We start from the raw sequence: 12,630 nt of genomic DNA, 5'->3' as shown, positions 1-12,630 counted from the left end.
TCATAGATTCCAAGCCATTTATCACCCATTCCCCCTGTCTTTTTCTCATTAAATGTTCGCCAGGTATTTTTTTTTCCTACTTGCTCCTGTTTATTTTTGTCTTTTGAATTATCTCTTTAACCTCTTTTACACTTTTTGCTTCTCTTATGCTTTGAAATGTTTCATAATATTCTTTTTGAATGAGAAATAACAAAAATATTATGGCATTGCTTTCAACATTATTTTTTAACCATGACAACAAAATGAGCATCTGTGCTGTCTTCTGCTTTGTTTTCTCTCTCTCTGTCTTCTTTGCTTTCTGATGTATTGCTAATTTAAGACATATTTCTATGATTTCTCCCAGGAACTTCCAAAACGTGATGGAGAATCATACTCACATTGCCAGCTTTAAGCTACTAGTTTTTCCTGAACTTCATCAACTAGAACATCTCATTGGATTCATTCTCCTGGCATCCTATATGATCACCTTAGCTGGGAATATCATGATTATTATCCTCATTACTCATGATCCCCATCTACATACTCCCATGTACTTTTTTTTAGGTAATCTTTCTTGCTTAGAGATCCTAATCACAACCTCTGTTATCCCCAAGATGCTGTTGGGTCTTTTGCTGGGCAACACATTTATTTCATATCCTGCTTGTCTTTCCCAGTGCTATTTTTTCTTCTTCCTAGGAAGCAGTGATTTTGTCCTTTTAGCAGTCATGTCATATGATCGTTATATGGCCATTTGCAATCCTTTGCAATATCCAGTAATTATGAAACTTGAGTTCTGCCTATGGCTAGTTATGGGCTGTTATGCAGCTGGCTTTCTGGCAACCATTCTCCCCACCATCCTGGTTACAAATCTGTCTTTCTGTGATAGAAATCAGATTGATCACTTTTTCTGTGACAGTGTGGCCTTGATGAAACTAGCCTGCACTGACACTCATCTTGTGGAGTTAATAAGTTTTTTCTCATCTTCAGTGACTGTGGTAGGCTCTTTCATTAGCACCATTATATCCTATGTTTATATAATCACAATTATTGTCAAAATTCCATCTTCCTCTGGAAGACAAAAGGCATTCTCTACTTGTTCATCCCATCTGACTGTTGTCAGTCTTGGATATGGCAGTTGCATCTTCATGTATGTAAGGCCTTTAGGCAGCAATCCATCAACAAATAAGATTGTTTCTCTAATCAATACAGTGTTGACTCCTTTGCTGAGCCCATTCATCTTCAGTTTGAGAAATAAGCAAGTGAAAGATGCTGTAAAAGCAGTTTTCATTAAGTATGTAGTCTACTCAAAATAATTCACATTATTTTTTTATGAAGTACTTCTGGGAATTGCAAGAAATCTCTTTCTTTGCATCCCTACAACACTGATAAAGTTCAAGTTAAACATTTGTGTGGACATGCAAAGAACACTAAACAGATCTCCCTCTCTGCATGTCACACCAGGGGGCATTAAAGAGTTGATCTCCATGGGTACAGTGTGATTGTCTGCACTCCAGAACTGGAGTGCCATTTTTATTAAAAGAAAACTATGGATGAAAAATTCACTGGCAGGATTGGATTTCCAACCATGTAATCAACAGGGATTGACAACCAAGTATTCCCTCTGCTAGAAAACTTACATTAGTGGATGCCTATCAATTTGTACTTAAATGAATCACCTGTTAATAAAGACGGCATCTGCTTGTTAAGAAGATTCTGTAGCTTTGCAGAAATACGTAACTTGGTCCATTAAAAAAAACAAAAAACAAATGTTAAGTGTCTTTTTTTCAGTTGTTTGCCAGTGCATTCCAATTTGCCTATGGGTTTCTGATGTGAGAAATTGAACTAAGTGTCTATCATTCATTTCAGAATGTCAGGAATAAAGTCCTGTAAAATTATTTTCAACCTTTCAGCCAAAATCATTGTAAACAACTTATAGTCATTATTCAATAAAGATATTGGTTGATAATTTCTTGTTAAAGTCAAGTCCTGGTCCTCTTCAGGTATTAATGCTATATTGGCCTCTTTCCAGCTGTCAGGAATAATTCCATTCTGTAAAATAATATTCATTATTTGTTGTAAAGGTTGTAAAAGTTCATCCTCAAAGCATTTATAATAAGAGTCCGGCAGACCATCTGGACCATGTAACTTTCCACTAATGTAAGTTTTTAATAGTTTCACACTGTTCTCCTATTGTTATAGGTCCATTCATAATTTGTCTCTGATTCTCTGTAATTTCCAGTAAATTCTGTTTATGTAAATATTGATCCACTTTTTCCAAGGAAATTTCTTGACTTTTATATAAAGTAGAATAATACTGGTGAAACACATTTTGCATATTTTTATTATCTGTTATTACTGTATTTCCTTCTTGTAACTTTAGTATTACTTTATTTTCTTTTTCTTTTCACAACTTATATGCCTTCCATTTCCCTGTTTATTTGCAAATTCAAAATTTCTTTGTTTTGCATAATTCACCTTTGTTTCCATCTCTCTCACTGTTAACATAGATAATTGTCTCAGTAGAAACTTAATTTTATGGGTAATAGTTTGTTAATGGTTTTCCTACTAACCAATTAAGATTAGAGCTTTTTTTTAGTTCCTCTTTCTCTTGTCTGCAGGAATGTAGTCAGCCAGGCTTGCTCTCAATGAGAGCTAAGTCCTTTAAATATGTTTTGCTTTCTGTAAATAAATTATTTTATAGAAATGCCTGGTGTGAATGACTTTTCTGATCTCTCCTGGGCCAAAGGCTTCCCAGCTATCTGCCAACAGGTTATGTGCCCAGTAAACAGCCCGGTAGGCCCAGTAAAACCCAGAGAGAAAAGAGAGATCAGCTCCACACCTCATGCACAATTTAAAGGCAGGTAGCAAAGACCTGTGAAGATTTTCTTTGGAGCCACCTGGAGATTTTCCAGCAACTGCTGGTGTACAGGACAAAGAAGCCAGCTGAGGTGACTTGCAAAAGAAGGAGGAAGCCATGGCTACCTCCCAGCCCTCAGCAATGCCTCTGGAGCACATATCAGAGACCAACTATTTGAATTGGGCCCTGAAGATGGAGATGTATCTTCACAGAGAGAATCTTTGGCTGCCAATTGGTGAGCAAACCCCCCAAAATCCCAGTGCTGAATGGCTGAGAAAGGATGAGCGGGCTAGAGCCACCATTATCCTGGGAGTTGAGGACAATCAGCTAGTCCATGTGCGAGGCATGTAGTCTGCCATGCAACTTTGGGACACTTTAAGAGACTTGTATGTAAAGGCAACAGCAGGGAGTAAAGTTACTCTGGCGAAAAAGCTGTACAAAGCCTATCTTGCAGAAGGAGATAGCCTTCCTGAGCACCTGCATTATATTCAGCAGCTGTTCGTTGAGTTGCAGGAGAGAGGAATGGAATTTACACCTCTCACATAATCATATATCCTCCTGTCCTCACTAAATGAAACGTGGGACACACTGATCTGTACCCTGGAGGCTATGCCTGAAGCAGACCTCACCCCATCGTATGTTACACAGTGCTTACTCGCTGAATGGGAGAAGAGAGAGAAAATATTCCCCCCATCTCTTCTGGAAAGCTGAACTACCAGAAAATGAGGGAAAAGAAGGGAAAGGAACCTGAGGCCACAGCACTAGCCAGCCAGCGATGCTTCATCTGTGGGTCAGCTGGACATTTGCAGAAAGACTGTGCCTTGAGACCCAAGAGTAGAAAGACAGAGAAGAAGAACACATTGGCAACACAGAAGAAGGCTCTTCAGACAACCCAAATTGCACAGGTTGCTGAGAAGGGTAATTTGGATGTATGGGTGTTAGATTCTGGGGCCAATTGTCATTTATGTAATTGTAAAAGCTCTTTTGTGTCACTGTCTAAAACTGAAAGACAAAGTGTATCTTTGGCTGATGGGTCTGTCACCAAAATTATGGGACAAGGTGACTTGTATTTATCCTGCTTGGGAGAAACTGTAAAAGGTGTGTTGTATGTGCCAAATTTACAATCAAACCTTTTATCTGTGGCACAATTGGCTGCAACAGAGTATGTCATAACATTTAAGAAAAATGGTTGTGAGATACGTAAAAATGGACAATTGTGCGCTACTGGTATGTTAAAAGACTCCTTGTACATTGTGCAAAATGCAAGGAAGCCAAGCTGCAAGGCTGCAGTTGGCAACACTCCATATCATGACCAATGTGTACACCTGATGCACAGGAGATTTGGTCATGCTAATTTCAAATATATAGCACAAATGTCACAGCTGTGTGCTGACCTAAAGATAAAACCCTGTGACAAATACTTAGATTGTGTAGTTTGCAAAGAACGCAAGACACTAAAAGCTCCTGTGAGTAAGCACAGTGACATAGTTACAACTAGACCTTTGGAAATTGTACACTCTGACATTATTGGTCCTTTTGCTCCAAGTCTTGGATAAGCAAGGTATGCAATGACCATCATTGATGATTTCTCAAGATACACATTTATCTACATCTTAAAACATAAAGATGAGGCATTTGAGAAATTTAAAAGTTTTGTGACAAGGCAAAATGGAAAATTCCTTAGGCCTGTATCTGCATTCCAATGTGATAGAGGAGGAGAATGCCTTTCTAACAAATTTAAAAGGTTCCTAGCAGAAAAGGGGATAGAACAAATTCTTTCTAACCCTTATACCCCTCAGCAAAATGGTGCTGCTGAAAGAAAAGGCAGAACCTTGCAAAATGTGATGGCATGCATGCTTAACCATTCACAATTATGTTTTAAGTACTGGGGAGAGGTAATATCTACTGCCACTTAGGTACAAAACAGATTGTATAACTCTGTGATTCAGGACACTCCATTCCATTTGTTTTATGGTGTGAAACCAAAGGTAAACCATCTTAGAGTGTTTGGTAGCACTGCATGGGTTCACATTCCAAAATAGCAGAGAAGGAAAGGAGGCCCCACCACAAAGAAAGCCATCTTTGTTGGCTATGAACAAAGCCAAAGGAGCTACAGGTTCATAATGGGAGAGAAATTAATAATTAGCAAAAGCGCTTCTTTTGCTGAACAAAACTGGGGGAGATTAAACTCGAGCTCTCCAGTTGTTCTGACCACCACAAGAGAACAGCAAGGAATTGCTGATGGTGATCTTTTGCCTGATTAGGACATTAAACCAGAAAAGCAAACTGAAGATGTGTCTGATGAGACAGATGCTTCTCAGGACAGTGATAGGAGTCAGAATTTAAGCCCTGTATTACCTCGCAGATCTCAGAGGAGTAATAAAGGCATTCCTCCATCACGTTTTCAGGCTGAAACAGTAAAGGCTTTTCACTTATTCACAGAACCTGAATCTTTAGAACAAGTGAATGCTTTACCACCTGAGATTGCACAAAATTGGCATTCTGCCATGCAACAGCAGTTAGCATCCTTGAAAGAAATTAAAACATGGAAACTGGTAAATCTACCTCCCAATGAACGCTGTCTGGATTGTAGGTGGGTTTTCAAACTGAACAGGGATGCTGATGGCAAAATCCAAAAATATAAAGCAAGGTTGGTTGCAAAAGGGTTCACTCAAAGGAAAGATTTACACTTTGACAAGACTTTTGCACCAGTTACTAAAGGTGAATCATTTAGATTACTGTTAAAAGTTGCTGCACTGAAAGGTATGTCCGTTAACCACTATGACATTCAAACTGCATTTCTCTATGGTGATTTAGACCAGAGATTATACATGCAGCAGCCCCCTGGCTATGAAAAAGGGGAGAATCTAGTCTGTGAACTGCAGAAGTCAATCTATGGGTTAAAACAAGCTGCTTTATCCTGGAACCAAAAAGTAGATGGAAAAACTGCAGAATTTTGGTTTTGAAAAAGGAAAGGCAGATCCATGTGTATATATGAAGAAAGACAAACAAGGCTGTATGTATCCATGCATTTATGTTGATGATTTGCTGCTGTTCACATCAACAGAAAAACAAAGGCTTGATTTTGAAGCCTGCATGAAAAGCCATTTGACATTAAAAAGCCATTTGACATTAAAAAGCCTTGGAATTATAACAACCTAGGTTTGGAAAAACACAGGAAGAAGGATGGTAGCTTTCTGTTAAACCAAAGGGGAGATAATGGTAAAATAATGTGAATGGAAAGACATACAGAGTTGTCAAAGAAGATTGGTTTGCATCTTAATCTATAGTATAAAAAGGGGAGTGTTAATGGTTTTCCTACTAACGGATTAAGATTGCTATGGTAACTAATAATTTTGGCTGGGTGAAGAGGTTGACTTTGATTGTCTCCTTTCACGTGCTTGATGGCTGCTGCCTGTGGGTGGAGAAACCTGCCCGGACTTGTTTTTTAGTTCCTCTTTCTCTTTTCTGCAGGCATGTAGTCAGCCAGGCTTGCTCTCAATGAGAGCTAAGTCCTTTAAATATGTTTTGCTTTCTGTAAATAAATTATTTTATAGAAATGCCTGGTGTGAGTGACTTTTCTGATCTCTCCTGGGCCAAAGGCTTCCCAGCTATCTGTCAACATAGTTGTCCTTTCGTGGGACTTTAAACTCCTCCTCTTCTTTTTTATTTTATCCAAAATCATTTGTATTTTCTCTTGCTTTACTTTTTAAATTTATTGTTACATTGAATGAAATATCCTCTTATAAAAGCTTTGCTTCCACACCATTCTTATTTCTGTGCCTTTATTAAGATTATTCTCAAAAATATTTTAACTTCTTTTTGCAATCCTCCACTACCATTTCCTTTTGCAACAACATCTCATTCAATCTCCATCTGAAAGGGCCATTTTTTTCCCTTTTAGAAGTGAGTTACTGGGTTGTGATCTGAGAAAAACTTTGGCAATAACTCCACTTTATGAACATTAGTAGCCAAAGTCTTAGAGATCCAAATCATATCAATTCTTGAAAAAGGCCTATGACTTTCAGAAAAATAAGTATATTATTTTGAGTCACTAGATTTATGCAGTATCTCCATACATCAATGAGCTCCAAATTGTCCATTAAGTCAAATAAAACCTTTGGTAGTTTGCCTTGTGTATTTTTAATATTTTTCCCAGAGGTTCTATCTTTTTGTGTGGGGAAACCACCCCATTCCAATCTCTCAGGAAACACCAGTTTCCATATGGAAAGCCCAATAATTTATCCCTAAGTTCTTTATAAAATGCTTTTTTATCTTCATTTGGGCATAAATTCCCAGTTATCAAAGTCTTAGCCCCCTGTAAGTAAACTTCCACCCCAAAGTACCTGCCATAATTATCAGTCAACATAGGTTTTGGATATAGTTGAGAGTTTATATACAAAACAACTCCATTTCTTTTTCTTTTTCTTTTTTTTTTTTCATTCCTGTATATTTCACACTGCAAATTATATAAATTCTTTCAACCAGAATAAATACATTAAAAAATAACAAGAGAACTGACATAATCTGGTTTTGTAATTTTCTCTCCAAATTACAAAGCAGACATAAATTTGAATGCAATGATGAAGTATCTTTGAATTTAAAATTATATTAATAAGAAGCATTCCGAGGACTATTTTCATATACCGTGTGTGTGTCTCTCTGTGTGTGCATGTGTGTGTTTTAAAAACAAAGCTAGGAAGGTAGCCCATGTAAATGGTCAGGTTCTCTGATTTGAGCATGCAGAAGATACCCAGACACTTGACGTAATTAGATAAGAAACTTTTTATTCTAGAATGAAGCCACTTTAAGCAATTGACAACGTTTTGCCAATTTGAAGTAGAAGCCTTTCTTATATCCACTGCAGTTTAATTATGGCAATAAGCACTTACCCTTAGGCTTCTCAGCCTAAGCTGCTAGGCTACTATTGATTGTTGACATAACCAATCTTGTGTAGCTCCCAGCATATCTCCATAGAAATACTATTACATGATCACACAACTTAGGATCCATTTTCAAAGCTTATGGCTGGAGCTTCCAAAGAAGTTTAAAGAAAATACAGTTTTAAAGTCTGTATAACATACATAGTTTTTGCAGATATAATCCAGAAGGTTATTCTATATCTCATAATAAAAGAAGTCCATCAACACTTATAATATGAAATTCATAATTTGGTAAGAAGATTGCACAATACATCAAAGACAGTCCTCCATTATTTACATTAGTAGGACAAGCCAAGGAAATAATAATTTCTCTGTAATTAATTATGAACAAAATAAGGACCATTGCATTGGGCTCAGGATAGAATTAGGTATTTGAATGTAGCTGATTTGAGTTTTGAATTGAGGGTTAGAAAACATTGCTGTAAGAACTACATATACCAGTATGTTAGAAATTATACATAAAGCTTAAGATATTTCAGTTTGCTGAAGTTTTAGAAACAAGTGCAATGTAAAAATAACAGTAATTTAAAATCTACAGACCACATTTCACTGCTTTACAAGCTATGTTGGGCATGCCTCTTGTTGATTAATTTCTGCAAGGCTCCCCTGAAATCTTCATTCTTCAGACTGTAAATCACAGGGTTCAGAAGTGGTGTTATCACAGTGTAGAAAATGGAGATCACCTTATTCAGCTCTGAGGAAAGGTTAACACTGGGGCGAACATACATAGATATCATAGTGCCAAAATATATTATCACCACAGCCAAGTGGGAGCCACAGGTGGAATAGGCCTTTTTCCTTCCAGAAGCAGAGGGGATTTTTAGAATAATCATTATGATGAAGGCATAAGACACCAACGTAAGCAAGAAACAGGTAAAAAGGACCAACAGAGAAAGCACAAATATAGAAATCTCAGTGATTGAAGTATCAGAACAAGAGAGCTTCAGCAAAGGTGGGATATCACAAAAGAAATGATTGATTTGGTTGGATCTGCAGAAAGTTAGTCTGGAGATTAGCAAAGATGGCAACAATCCTGTGATGAGGCCAATCACCCAAGACCCAATTGCCAAACGGGTGCAGGACTGAATGTTCATGGTTACTGTGTAATGCAATGGGTCACAGATGGCCAGGAATCTGTCATATGCCATCACAGATAACAGAAAGCATTCCGTTGCCCCCAAGAAGACAAAGAAGTAGAGTTGGGTCATGCACCCATTGTAAGAGATGATTTTGGTCTCCCAGAGGAGACTGTGAAGCATCTTAGGAACAATTGTGCTGGTATACCAGATCTCTAGGAAAGAGAGGTTTTGGAGAAAAGCATACATAGGAGAATGAAGATATGGCTCCAACCAGACCACTGCAATAATAATCACATTCCCTATGATAGTTAGTATGTAGATAAGTAAGAATACAGTAAAAAGAATGATCTCCCACTTTTGAAAGAGCTGGAACCCTAGAAGCTGGAATTCAGATATGATACTGTGGTTAGCCATCTGATTCAATGTTCTTAAACTCTCCTAGGGGTTTAACTCACTTGCAATTGAAGAATGAGTTGACCTGTTTATAACGGCACCTTCAGGTTGCCACGCTTTATTCCCCAAATTCTAAAAAGCAGTTTGAAGATGATCCATGCTTGTTATGACTTGAAATACTAAAATAAAAAACCACACACACAGACAAACAAACATAAATATCACTTGCCAAAAGGTTAGTCTCCTGGTGAAATGAAGGGGAAAATCCACAATGCTCTTTTCAATTTCACTCTTAGTCTTTTTATCTGGGCTAAAGGGAAGTTGCAAGCAAACATTTCCCTTAAAGTACCTAAAGCTCAGGAGCTGAGAGGATAGGTGAGACAATTGTTCTGTTGAATAGGAAAATGGAGCAACAGCATCACAAACCAAACCAAACCTAGCTTTACTGTTGATTTAGATATGCTACAGCTGGACCTTAGTAGTGATTTTTTTTTAAAAAAGTGCTGACAATGTAGGAATCAAAATATTAAAAGCTGCTTGCAAATGTCTAGTGCATAATTCTAGTGTGGATATGCTGAAAGAGAGAGAGAGAAAAAAATATATCTTTGTAATATCTATATCTATCTATCTATCTATCTATCTATCTATCTATCTATCTATCTATCTAATCTTGTCTCATCCATGAGATACGAGATATGGATGAAACATATCTCTGTATGTAGATATATCTAGAAAGACATGTATCTGGACATATTTAGACATATGTAGACAAACATATCTATGTATGTAGCATTGCCAAGTAACAGCAACATAAGGAAGGAGTATGAGAATCTGGAGAAGTCCCAGGGCCTGAAAGAGGAACTGGAGAGGATGTGGAAAATAAAAGCCAAAGTGGTCCCAGTGATGGTAGGAGCACTCGGGTCTGTGACTCCTCAGCTGGGAGAGTGGCTCCAACAGATTCCAGGAACAACATCAGAGCTCTCTGTCCAGAAGAATGCAATGCTAGGACCAGCTAAGATACTGTGCAGAACCCTCAAACTCCCAGGCCTCTGGCAGAGGCCCCAAGACTGAGGAACATCAATAACATCCATAGGGATTACAGGGTTTTTTAAATTATATTTATATCTATCTCATCTGTATCTATATCTATATATCTCATCTTAAAAATAGAAATAATAAATACAATTAATTTACTTGTACTTAATACCATTAAGTTCTTTGGTTGTGTTTATTTTTTAAGTGAAATTATTAGCTGTATAGATTGTAAGAAATTGTGTATTCTTTTTCCAACAGTGGCCAACTATATTGTATCTAGGAAGCTTACCAGGCAGAGTATAAATACAACTGTGATGCAATTTTTCTTATCTCCAACACCTGCTATTCAGACATGTAATATCTTTGGACTTGGATGGTCTATTTAGCTCTCATACATAATAGTCCATGAATTAATCTAAACCTTTTTTGAAATGATCTAATTTAAGAACCATCAAAGATTCTGAGATAGCACATTTCATATATTACTGAATACTATTTCAGTGCAACGTTTGGTGGAATTCTATTTAATAATTAACAATTTGGATGAGAGCAATATACAGTTAATAGGATAATAGGATAATATGATATGATAACCTGACTGATTAAAAAAAAATAGACAGATCTAAGCATTGAATGGAAACCAGGTTGATATTCAATACAAATAAATATAAACTTTCTATTTAAACAGAATACAATAATTAGAAATGATAATATTCATTCAGAGAATTATCTACCTATGAGCAAATTGCACTTTATGCTTATTACATTGTATACAACTATGTTTCTGCTAAATTGTAATTGGGGTTGTTATTTTGATGATAAATAGGTTGTTTTATTCCCTTCATTTTCATCTATGATGTGGTTATTAAAAATGTATCATGGACACCAATAAAAATTTAACATACTTCCTTTACCAATTTATATGAATGGGAAATTTTGATCCTGATTGCAGCTAGGGAATGTAAGAATAAGCTTCTGTTCATCACATGCAGTGATCCTATTTGTAAATGTCCAAAGAAGAACAAACAGCAACAGTGTGTTACAAATTAAACTGAAAGTTTGGTCCATAGATTCAAATATTACTATTTAATAAGTGACAAATTAAACAAGTAGTTTTCATATAAAAGGCCAAGGAAAACAACAGACCATCAACACTGTTTCATTTTCTTTCAAAGCCTAATATGAAATTGCACCTCATTTGAAACAGTACCTTTCATTTAAGCATCTGGAGCTATAAAGAAAATGAGGAGGGGCTGCTTCAGGATCCCACATTTCTGTTTAAAGAAGCACAGAGACCATGATTATCAGACCTTGGACATCATCTCTAAGATAGTTTCCCTGCAGCTTCTGGGGAATTATCTAGCTGCCCATGGGAAAAATCAAGGTCCATCTGTTGAGTGTTAATGAAGAAGAAAAACATGTAAGGAAAAGCTCTGAAGAAAAATATTGACACTAGGGATAGCAGAAGGTGGAACCATTATTACTTCTTTGGGAATAAAGAATATTAGGCTCAAAGTAATTTCATCACCATTTACTTCATCATAGAAAATTAAGTACAATCTATACTGAAGATCTTATACAGGTACTCTGAATGTCTCTATATAGCTTGCATACCTTGAAGTTAATCATAGGTCAATTCATGATTGTATTCTCTTTCTCTTTCTCTCTCTCTGTCTCTCTCACACACAAACACAAACACACATCTTTGGCAGACACTCTTGGGATTTTGGGCAGCCTGAATCAATCCTTTAAAATTAATGATAGTTTTCCTCATTACAAATTCAGGACATGGGCAGAAAGTTATTTCTGGCAATCTGAAAGATTTCTAGGCTAAAACTATAAGCTGCATTGCCTTTATATATTAGTTGTATCCAAATACAACTGAGGAAGTGAACAGGGTCCCCATGGCTGTGAGCTCTGCCATCTATGTTATGGACCCATGTCCCTCCTGGTTGGTTAAGGCCTCCCAGAAGTGGGCATTTGGGTCCAAGAAGTGGTTAATGCCTCTTTGTGGGAGGGGGTGGTATCACCTGCCTTGAAGGAGGCAGTGGTGCAGTGGTGCACCCCCTCTCAAGGGGCCATCTTTGTATCCAGCCATGTTAGACTACTTTTATCTAGTTTCCAACCTTACCTTTTTGGGGAAGGTTGTTGACAGCATAGCTGGCATGCAGCTTCAGAGGGCCCTGGATGAAGTGGATTATCTGGACCCTTTACAGTCTGGGTTCAGCCTGAGGTATAGCACTGAGATGGCATTGGTTGTACATGCCGATGACCTTTGGAGGGCTTAGGACAGGGGTGGTGAAATTATCCTGGCTCTCTTGGATCTCTTGGCAGCTTTACTATT

General features: G+C 37.3%; 2 protein-coding genes across 2 annotated transcripts; one reads left to right on the top strand and one right to left on the bottom strand.

Annotated features, from left to right (window-relative positions):
- The first annotated feature begins 359 nt into the window (after window positions 1-359).
- On the top strand, window positions 360-1,292 carry LOC134496551 (olfactory receptor 6M1-like). The gene has a single exon (XM_063302273.1). The coding sequence runs from the start codon at window positions 360-362 to the stop codon at window positions 1,290-1,292; it is 933 nt and encodes a 310-aa protein (XP_063158343.1).
- Window positions 1,293-8,333: 7,041 nt separating this feature from the next.
- Window positions 8,334-9,272, bottom strand: LOC134496550 (olfactory receptor 11L1-like). Its single transcript, XM_063302270.1, has one exon. The coding sequence runs from the start codon at window positions 9,270-9,272 to the stop codon at window positions 8,334-8,336; it is 939 nt and encodes a 312-aa protein (XP_063158340.1).
- Window positions 9,273-12,630: the final 3,358 nt, after the last annotated feature.

This window comes from Candoia aspera, chromosome 4, assembly GCF_035149785.1.
Source record: "Candoia aspera isolate rCanAsp1 chromosome 4, rCanAsp1.hap2, whole genome shotgun sequence".
Taxonomy (NCBI): Eukaryota; Metazoa; Chordata; class Lepidosauria; order Squamata; family Boidae; genus Candoia; species Candoia aspera.
Note: the sequence above shows the minus strand (reverse complement) of the source record. Positions and strands in the feature narration are given on the sequence as shown.